Source organism: Juglans microcarpa x Juglans regia, chromosome 8D (genome assembly GCF_004785595.1).
Source record: "Juglans microcarpa x Juglans regia isolate MS1-56 chromosome 8D, Jm3101_v1.0, whole genome shotgun sequence".
NCBI classification, from domain to species: Eukaryota; Viridiplantae; Streptophyta; class Magnoliopsida; order Fagales; family Juglandaceae; genus Juglans; species Juglans microcarpa x Juglans regia.
Window position 1 is genome coordinate 30061636 of NC_054608.1, and position 15843 is coordinate 30077478.

The 15843-nt window shown below is 33.6% G+C and overlaps 2 protein-coding genes across 2 annotated transcripts; one reads left to right on the forward strand and one right to left on the reverse strand.

Moving 5' to 3' along the window:
* The first annotated feature begins 744 nt into the window (after nt 1–744).
* LOC121242411 (uncharacterized mitochondrial protein AtMg00810-like) lies at nt 745–1386 on the forward strand. The gene has a single exon (XM_041140275.1). The coding sequence runs from the start codon at nt 745–747 to the stop codon at nt 1384–1386; it is 642 nt and encodes a 213-aa protein (XP_040996209.1).
* Nucleotides 1387–6829: 5443 nt separating this feature from the next.
* On the reverse strand, nt 6830–9732 carry LOC121241923 (WUSCHEL-related homeobox 1). The gene is given in 5 exon segments (XM_041139782.1): nt 6830–7546; nt 8141–8217; nt 8450–8767; nt 8883–8942; nt 8945–9732. Coding segments are annotated over 5 exon segments (1104 nt in total). The 5' UTR covers nt 9066–9732; the 3' UTR covers nt 6830–7018.
* Between the last annotated feature and the right edge of the window lie 6111 nt (nt 9733–15843).

Below are 15843 nucleotides of genomic sequence, written 5' to 3' on the forward strand. Positions count from 1 at the left end.
GAGCTCACTGCACTTGAGCTTAATAAGACATGGTTCATAGTTGATCTCCCTCCCAACAAGAAACCGATAGCATGCAAATGGATTTATAAATATAAATTCAAAGCTGATGGGTCTGTTGAACGGGCCAAAGCTCGTTTGGTTGCGAAAGGGTTCACTCAACTTGAAGGAATTGATTTCCATGACACATTTTCTCCGGTTGCAAAATTAGTTTCTATTCGCTGCCTTCTTGCTGTGGCAGCAATCAAAGGTTGGGACCTCCAACAATTAGATGTCAACAATGCTTTCTTATATGGAGAGCTAGATGAAGAATTGGATATGAAGCCTCCTCCTGGTCATTCAGTTGCCAAAAACAATAAAGTCTGCTGTTTACACAAAAGTCTATATGGCTTACGACAGGCATCTCGTCAGTGGAACAACAAATTGTCATCATCTTTGGCTGAATTTGGCTTCAAACAGTCTAAAGCAGATTATAGCTTATTCACAAAGCACACAGCTGCCTCTTTTGTTGCTCTTCTCATATACGTCGACGACATCATCCTCCTCAACTCCAACATTGCTTCCAGTGATGCTGTCAAAGCATTCTTGGCAACAAAATTCAAGATCAAAACACTCGGATCTCTCAAGTACTTCCTTGGCATGGAAGTAGCTTGATCCAAAGCGGGTATCCAACTATGTCAGCGCAAGTACGCACTTGACATCCTAGCTGAAACTGGGTTACTTGCAGCTAAACCTTCTCCTTTACCTATGGAACCCAACATCAAACTGGCAAAAGATGATGATGAATTATTTCATGACCCAGCCTTGTATAGAAGACTCGTTGGGAAGCTGATTTATCTCACAAATACGAGGCCTGACCTTAACTATAGTGTGAATTTGCTCAGTCAATTCATGGCAACACCACGGGTCCCTCACTATAATGCAATTTTAAAAGTCCTTCGATATGTTAAGGCCACCCCTGGCCAAGGACTATACTTCCCTGCCTCTTCAAAACTAGAACTGGTTGCATACTCTGATGCAAACTGGGGAAATTGCCCTGACACACGTCGATCAACAACTGGCTTCTGTGTTCTTCTTGGTCAATCCTTAATATCCTGGAAATCGAAGAAACAGAGTACTATCTCAAGATCCTCCGCTGAGTCTGAATATCAAGCCATGGTAGCGGTTTCTTGTGAACTCACATGGCTTCGGTACTTCCTTCAAGACTTATGCATCTCCATCACAGACCCAGCCACCTTATATTGTGACAACCTAGCAGCCTTGCACATTGCTGCAAACCCAGTGTCCATGAACGCACGAAACATATCGAACTTGACTGTCATCTTGTTCGCGAGAAAATCTTGGCTGGTCAGATCTCCACTGCACATGTTCCATCTGTTCATCAGCTAGCCGATTTATTCACTAAGCCACTCCATTCTCCAACATTTAATAAACTCTTATCTAAGATGGGAGTAATAAACATTTACTCTCCATCTTGCTGGGGATATTGAATTCACAACTGCTCTCAATGTACACGGTTCCACCAGATAAAAAGGCAGAGCAATAACATTACGCATTGTACATTCTATTAGGATTGTTAGCATGATTTGTTATTATATTCATTATTTAGCTTATTCAGTAATCTATATATAGCAGCACACGTCGTGCATGTAAACTTACCTTTTGGAATATACAATTCTGTTATTCTCGATTACCCTCTGGTTCATCTTCTTCCCGAAGTCACTGTTAATAGAATCCAAAGATGTGTACAAAAATTCAGGCAACGATTTTATATATCTAAGTATTAGTACTTTAGCGACGATTTTATAATCTAAGTTTAGATCAGCTAGTTCATGATGCATACGTGTATTGATATTGATATTGATACTATGAGGGTAGGTTAAACGTCGAAGATATGCATTGATGACATGTTGGCTGTCAACATGCATATATTGATCCGAGAAATGATTCGTAACTAACGCGAGATTTGTAAAAAAATAAACTTCACTTTAAAAAGGTGTAAAAAAATCTATTGTTTTAGTAGGACCCATCTTTCTACAAAGAACTTATGCGAGATTTATCTATTTGAAATTTGTAACTAACATTACTCATACTGATTCATATTGGCCACGTCATCATGAGTGCGTGCATATGAATGCATATATACTGCAGTAACGATCGACCCGTGCAAATTGTTATGTTCACCTAAGAGAAAAAATCAATTTGCAAGTTTGCTTATTCACGAATCTAATATTACAAGGTTGTTGAAGTCAATTAATATTAAAAAATATTAATATTTTGATATTTTTTTTTTATATAAACTTAATAAATTTCACAAGTGGAATTAATGATTCCGGTATAAGGTTATAAGCTTTAAACTCATAAATTACTAGGCAGATGATCATCGTGATACATATATATACATGCAGGGTTATTACTTTAATTAGCTGAGATTCGTACATAATGTATCTCTTCCTTCAAGGGGAATTAGGAAGAGACATGATTCTCTATTTTATTTGTTGAGAAATGATATGTCTTCTTCCAACGTGTCTGACGACGATGGAGAATTTTTTAATTAATATAAGAGAAATAATTTATAATTATATATAGAGTGTGTGTAAATACTGTATATTTCTTTTAAAAAAAATAAATTTGAGATTTATATAAAAAAAATTAATTTCTTAACAGTATATAGACTCTATTTTGTTTTTTAAAAAAATATATGATATTTATATAACTTATAACTGTATTTAATATTATCCTTCCTTGATATACATTCGCATGCATGAAACTGTTCACGACAGATTTCTCTGTGTGTCTGAGTATGTCTGATCGATACATATGAGATCGGTTGCAGGTGCTGAGAGGATGTGTGTGCGCGCGCATATATATATATAAACGTAGAGACAGACATGATCATGACACGTTAATTGAAATATGGAAAAAGTACTACAAAGCGATCGATCGATCGAGAGAGAATGCATATTTGCCGAGGAACGTACCGATCCAGCGATCGATCTTATCAGTATTTAAACACTTCCATGTTAAGCATTAACTGCTTCCTCCGAAAGTAAGTCAAAACTGATCATTCATTATCTCCGATTCTCTCCCGGGGCCTGTTCATTGTCCTGCCAAGATGAGATCCCCAACGTAGAATATATATATATATATATATATATATATATTTAAATTGATATATATTATATCTCTCTTAATATATTTATATATGTATATATATAAAATGAGTTTTGTTATTACGATCACTTTTATGTATTTTTTATATATTTAACTGATGTTATTGACCAAAATAACTATTTTTTATTAAAAAAAAGTGACGCAATCAATCATATTAATAGAATAATACACATACGAAAAGTGAGTACATATATAATTTATATATATATAAATATTATATCACTGTAAGAAAAATAAATATTGATGACGAGTTATTTACGACAAATATGACTATTTGCAATAATAATATATTCATTTTGACATAAAATAACAATTTTAATAATAAATAACTGACAACAAATAAGTACTTTTTTTATAGTGTATATTATATCGTCCAATTTGTATATCACTCTTAAATTTTGACACTTAATTTTTTTGTTATTGTCCACAAGTGAAATCTAGCCCCGGTCAATAGTATTCTTAAATGGCCAGTCTTAAGGGATGTTTTGTAAATTATCAATAAATTTTTAATAGATCTTTCTTAGATATCATCAAATTAGAATTTGGTCATACTTAAAATTTTATGGTAGCTATATTTTTTTTCCTTTTTTCTATTTTATTTCAAGAAATTAGATTAGATTTGAATTCTGGACATTAATATACATTCTCTAGATCATAGCTAACTACTTGGCATGTAATTGTTATACTTAAAAAGTTTCAAATATATGATGTTCCTGATATACATTATTACCTCTTTTTATAATTTCTATATAGATCGTAATTTTCATATATAGTTCAACTTCTTTTCTTATTTGCAACACATGAAAAGTTTATAAGATGCAAAATTAATTATCAGTATTCATGAAAGATTAATACAAGTTTGAAAATTTTTCTTTCTTTCTTATTGCTTTGTAAAAATAGCATTCATACAAATCTCTATTTAATTATTTATTTCAGACCTAAAAATATACGGCCCCTCAAAAAACGAGGGCTATCAATAAATATAGGGGTGTTACCATCACTAAGTTTCTTGAAAAAATCTACATATAATTCTAAGGCAGATGAATTGGCTCCTTCGCACATAAATATTGAAAATTTTAAACGAACTCTGAATATATTTTAAGAAAAGAATGAGTATGTTATGATTTATATATTTGGTGAAGGGATTCATGCATGTACTTTTTCATCTTTGCATGCATGTGATCTTCATGGCCAAAAACATGAAATAATGTCATATAGTTTTCCAAATGTTCTTTAATTTGATCTATTTGTGTAGTCTAATTAAACTACTGAATGACAAGAAAGTTTTATAACTAATATATATAGTTCTTCATTCTAAATACTGTCATTCTCAAATGGAGAATATTAGGGGCTGCCAATTAGTATGTACCGTTGGGCGTGCTCCTAGTGCATTTCTATTTTTTTTCCTTTTTCTTTCAAATTATTTTTAAACATATTTAAACATTTTAAATTTATACATTCACTAGTAGTCACTTTTCTTAACGTTAAGAAAAAAATAAAATAAAATTAAATTAATTAAAACACACAAGCGGTCAAACTGAGGAGACAAAATCAAGAGGTTACCTAGCATTTTCCTTCTCAAATATAACATATGTCGATGTAGTACTATAGTTATGTACCAATTCTGAAGGCAAGTTTCATTGGTTGGTATGAAATTTAATGGCATGGTATGCTCAATAAGGTGATACTATAAGTGCTTGGAGGACCTGAATGCAGGACACATCTATCTATCGATCTGATGGCATTCACTTGGTCGTATTAAATAAAGAGTGCGGCTATACATCAGCCGCACTCTCCGCACACTCCACATGCAATTTTTTTTTTTTTAAACGCAGCACACAGTAAGATAAAATGAGATGTTTTATTAAAAATTGAATAAAATATTATTATAATATAATTTTTAAAATAATTTTTATTTTAAAATTTAAAAAAAATGAATTATTTATTATATTATATATAAAAATTTAAAAAAATTATAATAATTATATGAAATGAGATAATTTAATTTTATGTAACCAAAACAATCCTAAATATATTTGGCAGACAATATCATTACTTCCATTAAAGCCCAATACAAATGCACCGGCCCTATAATAAAGAACCTTCACAACCTTCAAATTATTAAGACCAAGTAACTCAAGAGTACTTTGGTCTTTTCCCTTCTTCTTTTCTTTTTTTTTTTTTTTTTTTTAAAGTTTTATACATGAACTTCTGGGAAAACTCAATCCTTGTTAGATATGTGAAAAAAGGTAGAGTTTAACTATAATTGTTTAATGGAACTACAACTATTGATAATACTTTTGCAATATTCTAAATGAAAAAAAAAATATTTAGAAGTTTGCTTATTGACACATCAGAATTAAAATTTATACCAAAATCTTCTCCATTGGCTAGTATTAAAAAGTATTGATATTTTATTTTATTTTTTTATAATTGTAACGAGTCTTATAGTAAGTATTCTGTATCATGTATACCACCTTTCATTCAAATTAATAGCAGCCTCTATGAACAGAAAAAACAAAAAAAGGCTCAAATAACCCAAAATTTTGCTTTAAAGATTAATGCATTATTTTCCATTATATAATGCATCCGTTATATATGTGTATGTTTGTGTGTGTGCACGCGCGTGTGTATATATATATATATATATATATATATATATATACACACATACATACACACACTTTTCAGGATTTCATCTTAGAATTAATTACCACGTAAGGCTTCTGCCAAATTAATATTGTAAATAATTACCATGTATGCGTAGTACCTTCTGATCATAATTTTCACAGATATTTCATTGTTAGTTTTAAGAATAATGCTAGGTAGTACAGTTTTAAGGAGTGCAAGTTGCATATTTCTTTTGAAAAAAAAGTAAGATCTATCGTTAAAAAAAAAAAATTTATGTGTATTTTAAATTCACTTTTTAAAAAAAAAAAAATATACGAGATTTACGGACTTTAAAACTGTGATTAATGAACTGTAAATATCATTAATCGTAGTTTTAATTCTCGAATTTATACCTTGCATGTACCTACTGCATATCATGCTTCCCACGTCTGAACTGGTGAGCTTTCTTGTTCTTTCACCGACATTTTTTTCCTCTCTTTTTTTTTTCCGTGCAAATAGTTCTTTACCGACATCATTGTGCCAATTTAAATTTGGAAAATGATTTATATATATATATATATAGATTAATGTACCATGCACCTACCGTGATCTTATGATACTGAATATGTACGAAAGAAGAAAATAGCTCTTTTGGCCAAATCCTTTGTCACCTCAACATCAAAGCCTTTCTTTCACATCTAACCACCATTCCAGATCCCATAATTTCAAGGTCAAACTCTCTCATCAGCTTGTTCGTTCCAGGTCCCATCAGTCGAGGACCCAACTCTCTCTCTCTCTCTCTCTCTCTCTCTCTCTCATGCACATTGCAAGCAAATGACACACAAGATTATGTCATGTGGTCAGACAAGGACTACTGCATCCATTCAAATTTAATAAACCACTCATGTGATCATATTCTCTTGAATTTCTGTTTTCATCGGTAAACCGACAAATATATATATATGGTCCAAATGCATTTTTAAGGCAACCTTATTTCATACCCGCATCTTACCCATTGCATATTCATGATCGATGAAATGTAACATCATTAACAATAAACGAGTCCCATTTTCTATTAAGATTACATGCAATAACATGAGTACCCCAATTAGTAATCCTAGCTAGCTATAACAACTTCCATCCATACATGATATATCGCATGGAATAATATCTGAGAATCGACTATATAATATTGCTGGCCGCCTCTCCCCACAAAAGATAAACTCCCATGTATGGTTTAGTTTTTCAATGGAAGGAACTCAAAAAACTGGCAAGGTGTGAAGTTGGCTGAGTCTGATATCTCAGTCTCTTTGTCGTTAATGTTATCGTTTCCATCCGGCCGCCTGCTACTCCGAAGAGGGAAGAGTTGAAGGGTTTGAGACTCCCCACAGCCATGATCATCATCTTCAAATTCATCGCTGACATTGTTCAAGTGGTTAAGACCACTTAATTCTGATCTGTAGGGTGCTATAAAGATGTTCAGGTCACGAGTCTTGATGAACTTTTGGTCAATTGTTGATCTTGCTGTTGCTGGGGCTGTGGTAGTAGTAGCAGTAGCAGCAGAAGATAAAGTAGTAGGGGTGTTTATGAGGTGGGCGGGAGGAGCACAAAAAGACAACTGCATCATCTGCCACGTGGCATTCGTTTCCACAAAGTTTCTTCTTTGCTGTAATTCTCCTTCATCGAATTGGATCCATCCATCTGTCCTACATTCTGCCACTGCTGCTGCTGCTGCTTTTGCTGCCTTTTGTGTTGAAACAGATTCCTGAAAATCATTAAAGACATGCATCACATGAAATCTCCAAATCTGATATTTGATATTATAAAACGAGCCAAACATTTTTCATTAATTAACTGGCCGGGGCACTCTTGGCCTAATTCTCTTAAGAAAGTAAATTGCTATTCTCTGAAGATCAGGGACATGGTCCAAAAGAAGCCAACATGATAGACACAGTACCACGCTAATAGGGTTACCGTTGTCCTTTCGATATCAAGGTGCTCATTTCTATAGAATGTCAAGGGGGGGGCGCCCCTAAGACTGGCCTAAATGACATGAATATAAGCACAGGACCCAAAATCCCAGCTAAGTTTCATAACAGCAGACCCGACAGAAAGGAAGGAATCCAGCTTTTAGACCCTTTTCATTTCCCAACAAACAAAGCTTTTGTTGGTTCCCTAGTGCATATCTTCCAATACCACCTTTTATTATAAACTCAACATGATCTAGATCGTAATCATATCCAAATTATCCCTGCTTAATTGCTTCTTACTGTCTTTTTAGAGACTAAAGGCATTTCAAGTTGAAAAAGGAGGGTTAGTCTATGCTGGAAGACAGAGACAAAGGAAGGTAGAAATAGACCTCTGCAGGAGTACTGCAGTTCGTATGGGGTGCCCAGTTCTTTGTCTGTTCAACTTCAAACACTGTCTTGCTTGCCCCTGTAGACAAAAAGAAAAACAAAAAGAATACAACTTTACATCTCGAAAGAACTATCAGACTAGAAAAAAGCAACACAAATGAAGCATCTCTAACACCAAAGGTAATGGAAGATGCCATACAAATCAGCTCACCTCTCTCTCTCTCTCTCTTCATGACATGAAGTATTCTATGTGACTATGATAATGACAATGGACTGATTAAAGTTAATTATATTACTTGCGTTTTACGTACCTAATTCTTTCCTCTCCAAGTTTTCGATATCAGCTGATCGGTGGTGTACGTCAGCATCCGATTCCATTTGACGACGGCGTTTCTGTCTCTCTCTTGCCTTGTGATTCTGGAACCAGTAGAAAACATTCTTCCCTTCAATCTTACCGTATTTTCGAAGCTGTGCGGTAATATGCTGAATTTGCTCAGCCGAAGGAGTCCGCGTCCCACGTCGGTATAATTCTTCCAGCGCCCTCAACTGCTCCGGTGTCGGATTCCACCTTGAGCTCACTACAACCGGCGGAGTATTGAACTCTCTCTTGTTCTGCTCAGCCACAGCTGCTGCAACAAATAGCCATATGAAACAAACACACATAGAAACACAGACAACCTGGGAACAAGCTTACTAGCACATGACATAAACAAATTTACTCAAACACACAGAAAAAACACATACCCATATGGTGATATTGCGAAAAAAAATCGGTGCCATGAAGACGGCTCAAGCAAGGAGTAGGGTTGTGGTTGAATTGTTGTTTGCTGATAGCAGAGGCCTTGGGATGAGCGGCCGAAGTTTCCGGCCATTGAATGAGTCAGGCATGTTAAACTCCCCACCATCACAATAACCCATCATCCACATATTGATGAAGACCAGGAAAGACAAGTAGGGTTTCTCTCTCTCTCTCTCTCTCTCTCTCTCTCTCTCTCTAGGTGGAGCAGATTGAAGGGTTAACTATATGTGAAGAGCTATATGATGGAACATGAAGTAGGGGAGTAAAGTGGCCTGGCGCTTTAAATAGATCTCTTACATACTCTCCCTTTCCCTCTAGGGTAACAAGTTTCGCTACGATGGGTGAAAGTATGGACTTGTAGTAGTAAATAAAGGAAGAGAGTATTAATGTTCAAGGGAATGGCATATTGGAAGTCGACATGTAATTATAAATAGCATGTATTGATGCTTTTGAAGAGAGGTAATGTTGAAAATGGGCGAGTTGAGCTGAAATAGTGAGTATTTTGAGTTTCAGACATTCAGAGATGGGGATTGATCATCACTGGCTAGGCCAAAAGAAAGAGAGAATGGTGTTGGTTTAATACGGAACAAAGTTAGCAAGACATGAGGTTGACTAGGCTATTTAGAGAGAGAAGATGACGACAAAGTAAAAATAGATAACATAGAAAAAAGAAAAGAAAAGAAAGAAAGAAAAAAGCAAAGGAAGGTGGTATGAGAGAGAGAGATCAGAGGAGTGAGAAATAAGAGGAAGCGTGGAATTCTGGGAGGTTTTTGGGAGTAGTGAATGAAAAACGACGTGACGATCATGAGGTTTATCATAAGCCTCATCACCCTTTTCTTTACCCTCCCTTCTCATTTATTGTTCTCCTAATGTCTCGTGCCTTTCACACTTATTCTCAATCCGAACTGCCCCTCTCCCTCTCTCTGCCCCTTCCTTTGCCCTTTTCTCTGTCCACACATACTCTCTCTCTCTCTCTCTCTCTCTCTCTCTCTCTCTCTCACTTACATACAAACCATATAGAAATTAACAGTGGATCATGGATCTGTTTCTTCCCCCATTCTGCTGCTTTTTACCGCCTCATAATCCCATCCCATACATCTCATGATCCAATCCCATCTCCTCTCCATTCTCCAATCAAAAAATATCATATGTATGTATTCCTCTCATGTCTAGTTTGAGATTATATATTGGTATAGAAATATCAACAAATCTATTCATCATCATTTTTCTCCTCATCCTCTCATTATTTCATGATATGTTATTAGACGATAAAATACTATTTATTATATTTCACTTGTAAATCAATCATTTCATACTACATCATAAAAAGATAAGAGGATGATAATTAGAAAGAAGATGATGACTAGCATTACCAGAGAAATACATATATAGAACCATGCATATTATAATTTTGAACACTTTCATTTGCTATTAAAAATGAGTAGTACTGTATATATGTATACTGTCTCTTTCTTTGGAATCTAGTAGTACGTACCTTTCCATGCTTTCTAGTAGTGTTCGATAAAACTGATTTCTTTTTTGTTTGGTGCCTGAGTGCCCTCCCATTCGGAATCTACGGTGTGCAGGGTCCTGGCCCGGACGTGCAGCTAGCAGCATGCAGCTCCTAAATATGCAATATCTCACAGCTTTGGCTTTCCTTCAAGGTTATAGTCCCACCTTGGTCATTATGATGGAATGACTCTATTCTGGAGTTAGTGTACCTGAATCCAGTGTGTAGAACTTTGAATGCCATAATTGTTTAATTATATATCTCATCTGTTGGATAGAGGGCCTAGGACTGTGTATATGCTGAACCCTAGTACTCACTCTATGTCGACTCTGTATTCTTTGAAATTTGTATGGGAAAAAACAAAAAGACAAGAAAAGAAATAAAAGAAAAACCGTGTATAATATCACACAATACGAAGCGCATCTCCCGGCCTTTTCCTCTCTTCTCCTTTGAAATAATATCAACGAAAATGATTGATGTTTATAGGGTCAAAATGCTTAGCACAACGTAACGAAGATATCGATGCCAATAAGAACTTTTACAACAGACCTTTTCTTCACGTTTAACGTAGCTAGCCTAGATTGTACTTTGGATTTATAGCAGATAACCCATACCAAATATGGTAAAATCTCATTACCAAAAAGACATACGTAAAAGAGAGATCTATGCTTTTTAGTTAGCTAGTAGTAGAGATTTTATTTTATAAAATTAAATTTATAAAGGATAATACTACTCTTATCGTTCCGTATGTACCGCTGGGCTTGTCTTTAGTGTATTTGTATTTTTTTATTTTTCTTTTAAGCATTTTTTAAACACCTTTAAATATTTAAAAAAAATTACTAGTAATCACTTTCTTAACCATTAATAAAAATAAAATTAAATATATAAGTAATCACCCGGAGGCAAAACCTGGGGGCAACTTAGCATTTTCCATTCATAAATTGGCATGCTTTGAGATTGATATAATATGATACATTATATTTAAATCATTAGTTAGTGAGTTTATTTTAGTGGAATATCTTTATAGCTTTTGTAAAGGGATTTTACCCTCTAAGCCCAAGGAGTCCAATTAAGCCTGGCCTAAATTAGAAAGTCATTAACTCGACCCACTAGGAGGCTCCTTTATGCATGACTTATAGGAGGGATGGAGCTACAGAGGATAAGGCTCGTCGATTTGAAAACCCCTCGGGTAGTGTCTAGTCCTTGAGTACTCACCAGCATAGCAAGCGTGATATACGAGAAATCGTTAATCTATTGACATAAAATGCATGAATGGACCAAATGGAAGATAGACTAGTTGGAGAATCACGCCGCATTAATGGTTCCGTTATTTGGACAACACACCACATTAATAACGTCATCGTAACATGGAACATAGACTTCAGGAAAGGAGGCACGATCTGCTCCTCAGACTGGTGGTATAAATAGTAGATCTCAATTACGAGAATACTCTCTCTGATTCCTAAACTCTCTTACTTATTTTCTACACTCTAAGAATATTTACCAACTTTATCATCGAAGCTTACCCGACCCTGATGCCGCCCTCTCCAAGCCGCAGTCTTTTCTACATTGTGCAGGATCCGTTTTTAAAGAGCTGAATTGTCAAAACTTGACCCAAAAACATGCGAAATACAATGCTAACAGATTTAACAATTCTCATAATAAAAATGCTTAAATAGATTGAGATTTTCCCACGCTTTCTTTCAAATATTGCAAAATTCTTCGTTATAACATCTTTCATCGTCAATTATATTTAGTAAATGCGGTGCACTTTAGGTGTTGATAGAAATTATTTAAAATGTCATATGATTAGAGATAATAAAATAAAATTTAAAAAATGAAGAATATTATTTTTCTAAAAACAGTTATTACTCAGGGATTGCTAGTGAGTACGTGGCTCTGCCCACATTTTTATATAGGGCTCTGTTAATATATGGTTGACCTCCTGATCGATAGGATGATTGGATATGATCTACATGTCTGGCCACGTCATCATTGCTATTTAATTACTGTTTAAGCTAGCCACGTGCATCCCGATTTCCATCCCAAACATTCTGGCCGGGCATGAAGTTTGAAAAAAAAAATTAAAAATGGAATCCAAATTAATTACGTGTTTAAGTTAAGCACAGTATTATTTCAAGAATTCATGAGTTTCTAAATAATTATTTATGACAAGTTAGAATTTGTAATAAGAATATACTTATTTTTATATGAAATAAACATTTTCGTTGGAAATAACCGATTACATATAAGTGTTTTTCTTATAACGAGGCTAGTTGATACTAAGGGTGCGTTTGGATGTTGAAGTGAGTTGAGTTGAGTTGATAAAATATTATTATTATTATTATTATTGTTATTTTGAGATTTGAAAAAGTTGAATTGTTTATTATATTTTGTGTTGAAATTTAAAAAAATTATAATGATGAGTTGAGATGAATTGTGTTTTCAAACGAAACCTTAATCAGCTATCAAGGATTACAATATATATAATACATAAGATTGTTCACCTGTGTACCCGGCTATACCCGAACGTGTAATGCGGCCTGGCCGGGTACCCATATGAGTTAACCTAGGTCATAGGCTGGGCCAATACTTGGAAAAATAAAGATTTTGAAACTTGGAACCTGGGTACTCGGGTAGACTAAACTTTGCAAAAAAATTCACATTTTTTTTAATTTTTTATTTTTAAATCCTGGTACCTGGTTTAAATTCGGGTACCTAGGTTGGATATAACTCAATTTAAAAAAAAAAAACCCAAATTGCAGGTATAGATCTTAAACCGAGATTGCAAGTATAGGATCTTAACCCGGTACCCACCCCTCAATATGGGTGGATGGATAATCCAGTTATCCGTCCAAATAAAACCCAGGCCAAGCTAGAAACAAATCGGCCCACATGAACAACGCTAATAATATAAATATAAGTTTTACTATTTATCATCCTCACACGCTACATTTTTTTATTTTTAAAATTTTTATTTTATTTTATTCTTTTTAAACTTATTGAGTTCTTCTACTCATCATCAATATATAACACATTTTGTAAGAGAAAAAAATAAAAAAAATAAAGTGTGGTGTGTGGTGTATGGAAATGATGAATATGATTTTTCTACAAGTATATAAAGTTAAAACTATTATAAAAAAGTTTAAAACTATTTAAATAATAAATTAATACATCAAAACCTAAAAAAGAAATTTAAGAAATATGGAGAAAAAATTAAAAATAGTATTATACAACTTTTTTAGAAAACCTCGGTTGGAATCGTTGTAATCATGAAGTGATCAGCACACTCTAGATTTTTATAAGAGTTTTGGTTTTAACATTTGCGACCCACAAAACTTTTTATTATGAATATGGTATTCGTCTCCCAACAGTGAGGGTTATCAATAAAATTTGAAGTTTAACAGTCTCTTTACAAAAACTCACTTATAAATTGACTCAATCCCAACAATTGGTCAACAATTTGTTTGTTTTTTGTTTTTTTTTTAAATTTTTTTATTTTTTATTATCTAATATTTTTTCTTGTATATTTTTTAAAAGAATCGTATTGGACTTTTTATATTTTTTTTAGCTTGATTCTTTATTTAAAAATTAATTGATATTTTTTTTTCTCAGAATCTCTAACTCTTGTATAATTTTTCAACCATTGTGTATGCCACAAATTTGTATAAGACATTAAAAATGCCAAATAATAATATATATTAGAGCCTGTAATTAGCATTTAGCAGTAACTTTAATTAGAAATTTTCCAGCTATTACCCATTCTCATATCCCAAATAATCTTTGCATTCATTGTTAAAGAGATTTGGGTGACTTACTGACCATAGATCCTTTTTTATTATTATTATTTAATATTAGCCATTCATATTTCAAAGCACTCTGTCTTAGGGCCCTACTTAAAAATGAAAGTCCCTAAAAAAAGGGTCCCACAACCACGGCCCAATTATCTTGTTATCTTAATCCAAGGCCTAATAAACTTTACTCAAGCCCACTACTAAATATTATGATAAAGACATACATGTCCTCTAGAGTCTAAAGACCTTATTGTATGATATGGACCACAGTCCAATAAATTATCCCCCATGGCCCACAAATGAAAATATGACTCCCCTAATCCAATAACTTAAATCTATCATACATGCCCATAATTAATTACTCGTTCTTTTAGAATTAAACTCCAAATTAAAAAAAGAAAAAAGAAAGAAATAATCCTCAAGGACATGGTTCACCCTATATTCCAAAGGATTTTGTTATACGTCAACTACTATTCATCCTCACATCCCACACCCGACAACTTTTTCTTTTGAAGAATTCTATGCATAAACTACTATTCACTTTCACACCTCACACCTATAGTTTTTTTTTCTATAGTGTGTGAGATTGTTTTTCATACAATGTGGAGGTGTTTTTCATAGGATGTGAGGTGTGAAGATAGTAAATAATGACTGATGAGAAAAATTATTCATATTCCAAAAGATTTTCTCAGCATCCTCTATCTTTAACTAAAACAAGAAGGATCATCAAAAAAAAAAAAAAAAAAAAACCTGCAACAAGAAGGGTTACACCTAGAAAGGATAATTTCAAAATTCACCATGATTTAACCATAAAATGTGGATTCCATAAAGGATTTCAAGGTATCCTATGTAATTTGTCCCAACCAATGTGGATTCCATGAAGGTTTATATATCAATATGTTGAGTATGTGAATAAAGAGATTTGTAAATAATTTTTTTCACATGCATAGTCCAACTCTTTGGAATTGAATATTATTCAATAATTGCAACTTTTGGCCATTCTAGTCGGTGTCATGCTCTTTTGACAAGATCTCATGCTTGTCCCTATGGAGTGGCTTTTCTTCTCTTGGCAGCATGCTCGTTGAAATGTTTTGAAAGTACAAGGTAGCAGTTAGATTCTATTGGTTCATTTGGTTCTAGAAAACACTCACTTCAAACCACCTCGGATCTATTTAAATATAAGAATTTTGAGATGTTCAAGAATCTTTTTAGTCTCTATTGATTGTACATATATTTGCAGTTTAATCAAGTGATTTAGTATGATAATAATTATTAAGTAATTTTAGAGGATGAGTATTATTGAATATAAAATTAACTAAAATCCAGTCTATTGGAAGCCTGTTACCAGTGACAAAAAGAAAGTTAACTGAAGAAAATGATATAAGTCAAGTAGAACTCATCTACTCTAAAGAAGGAATGAAATCTCTAGGAAAGATAGTGACAACTACAAGTATGGGGGAGCAAATATCTCTACAAAGAAACACTTCTACCATTCCAGGAGACTCTCTCTCTCTAGAAATGAGGCATCTTCTTCAACTTCTCTAGAACCCTATTTCCTTTATTATACTGAGAACTATGGAATGCTATAAAAGATTATAAAAT

Coding starts and splice junctions, on each gene's coding strand:
- LOC121242411 (XM_041140275.1), top strand. CDS start 745: ATGGAACCCAACATCAAACTGGCAAAAGATGATGATGAATTATTTCAT.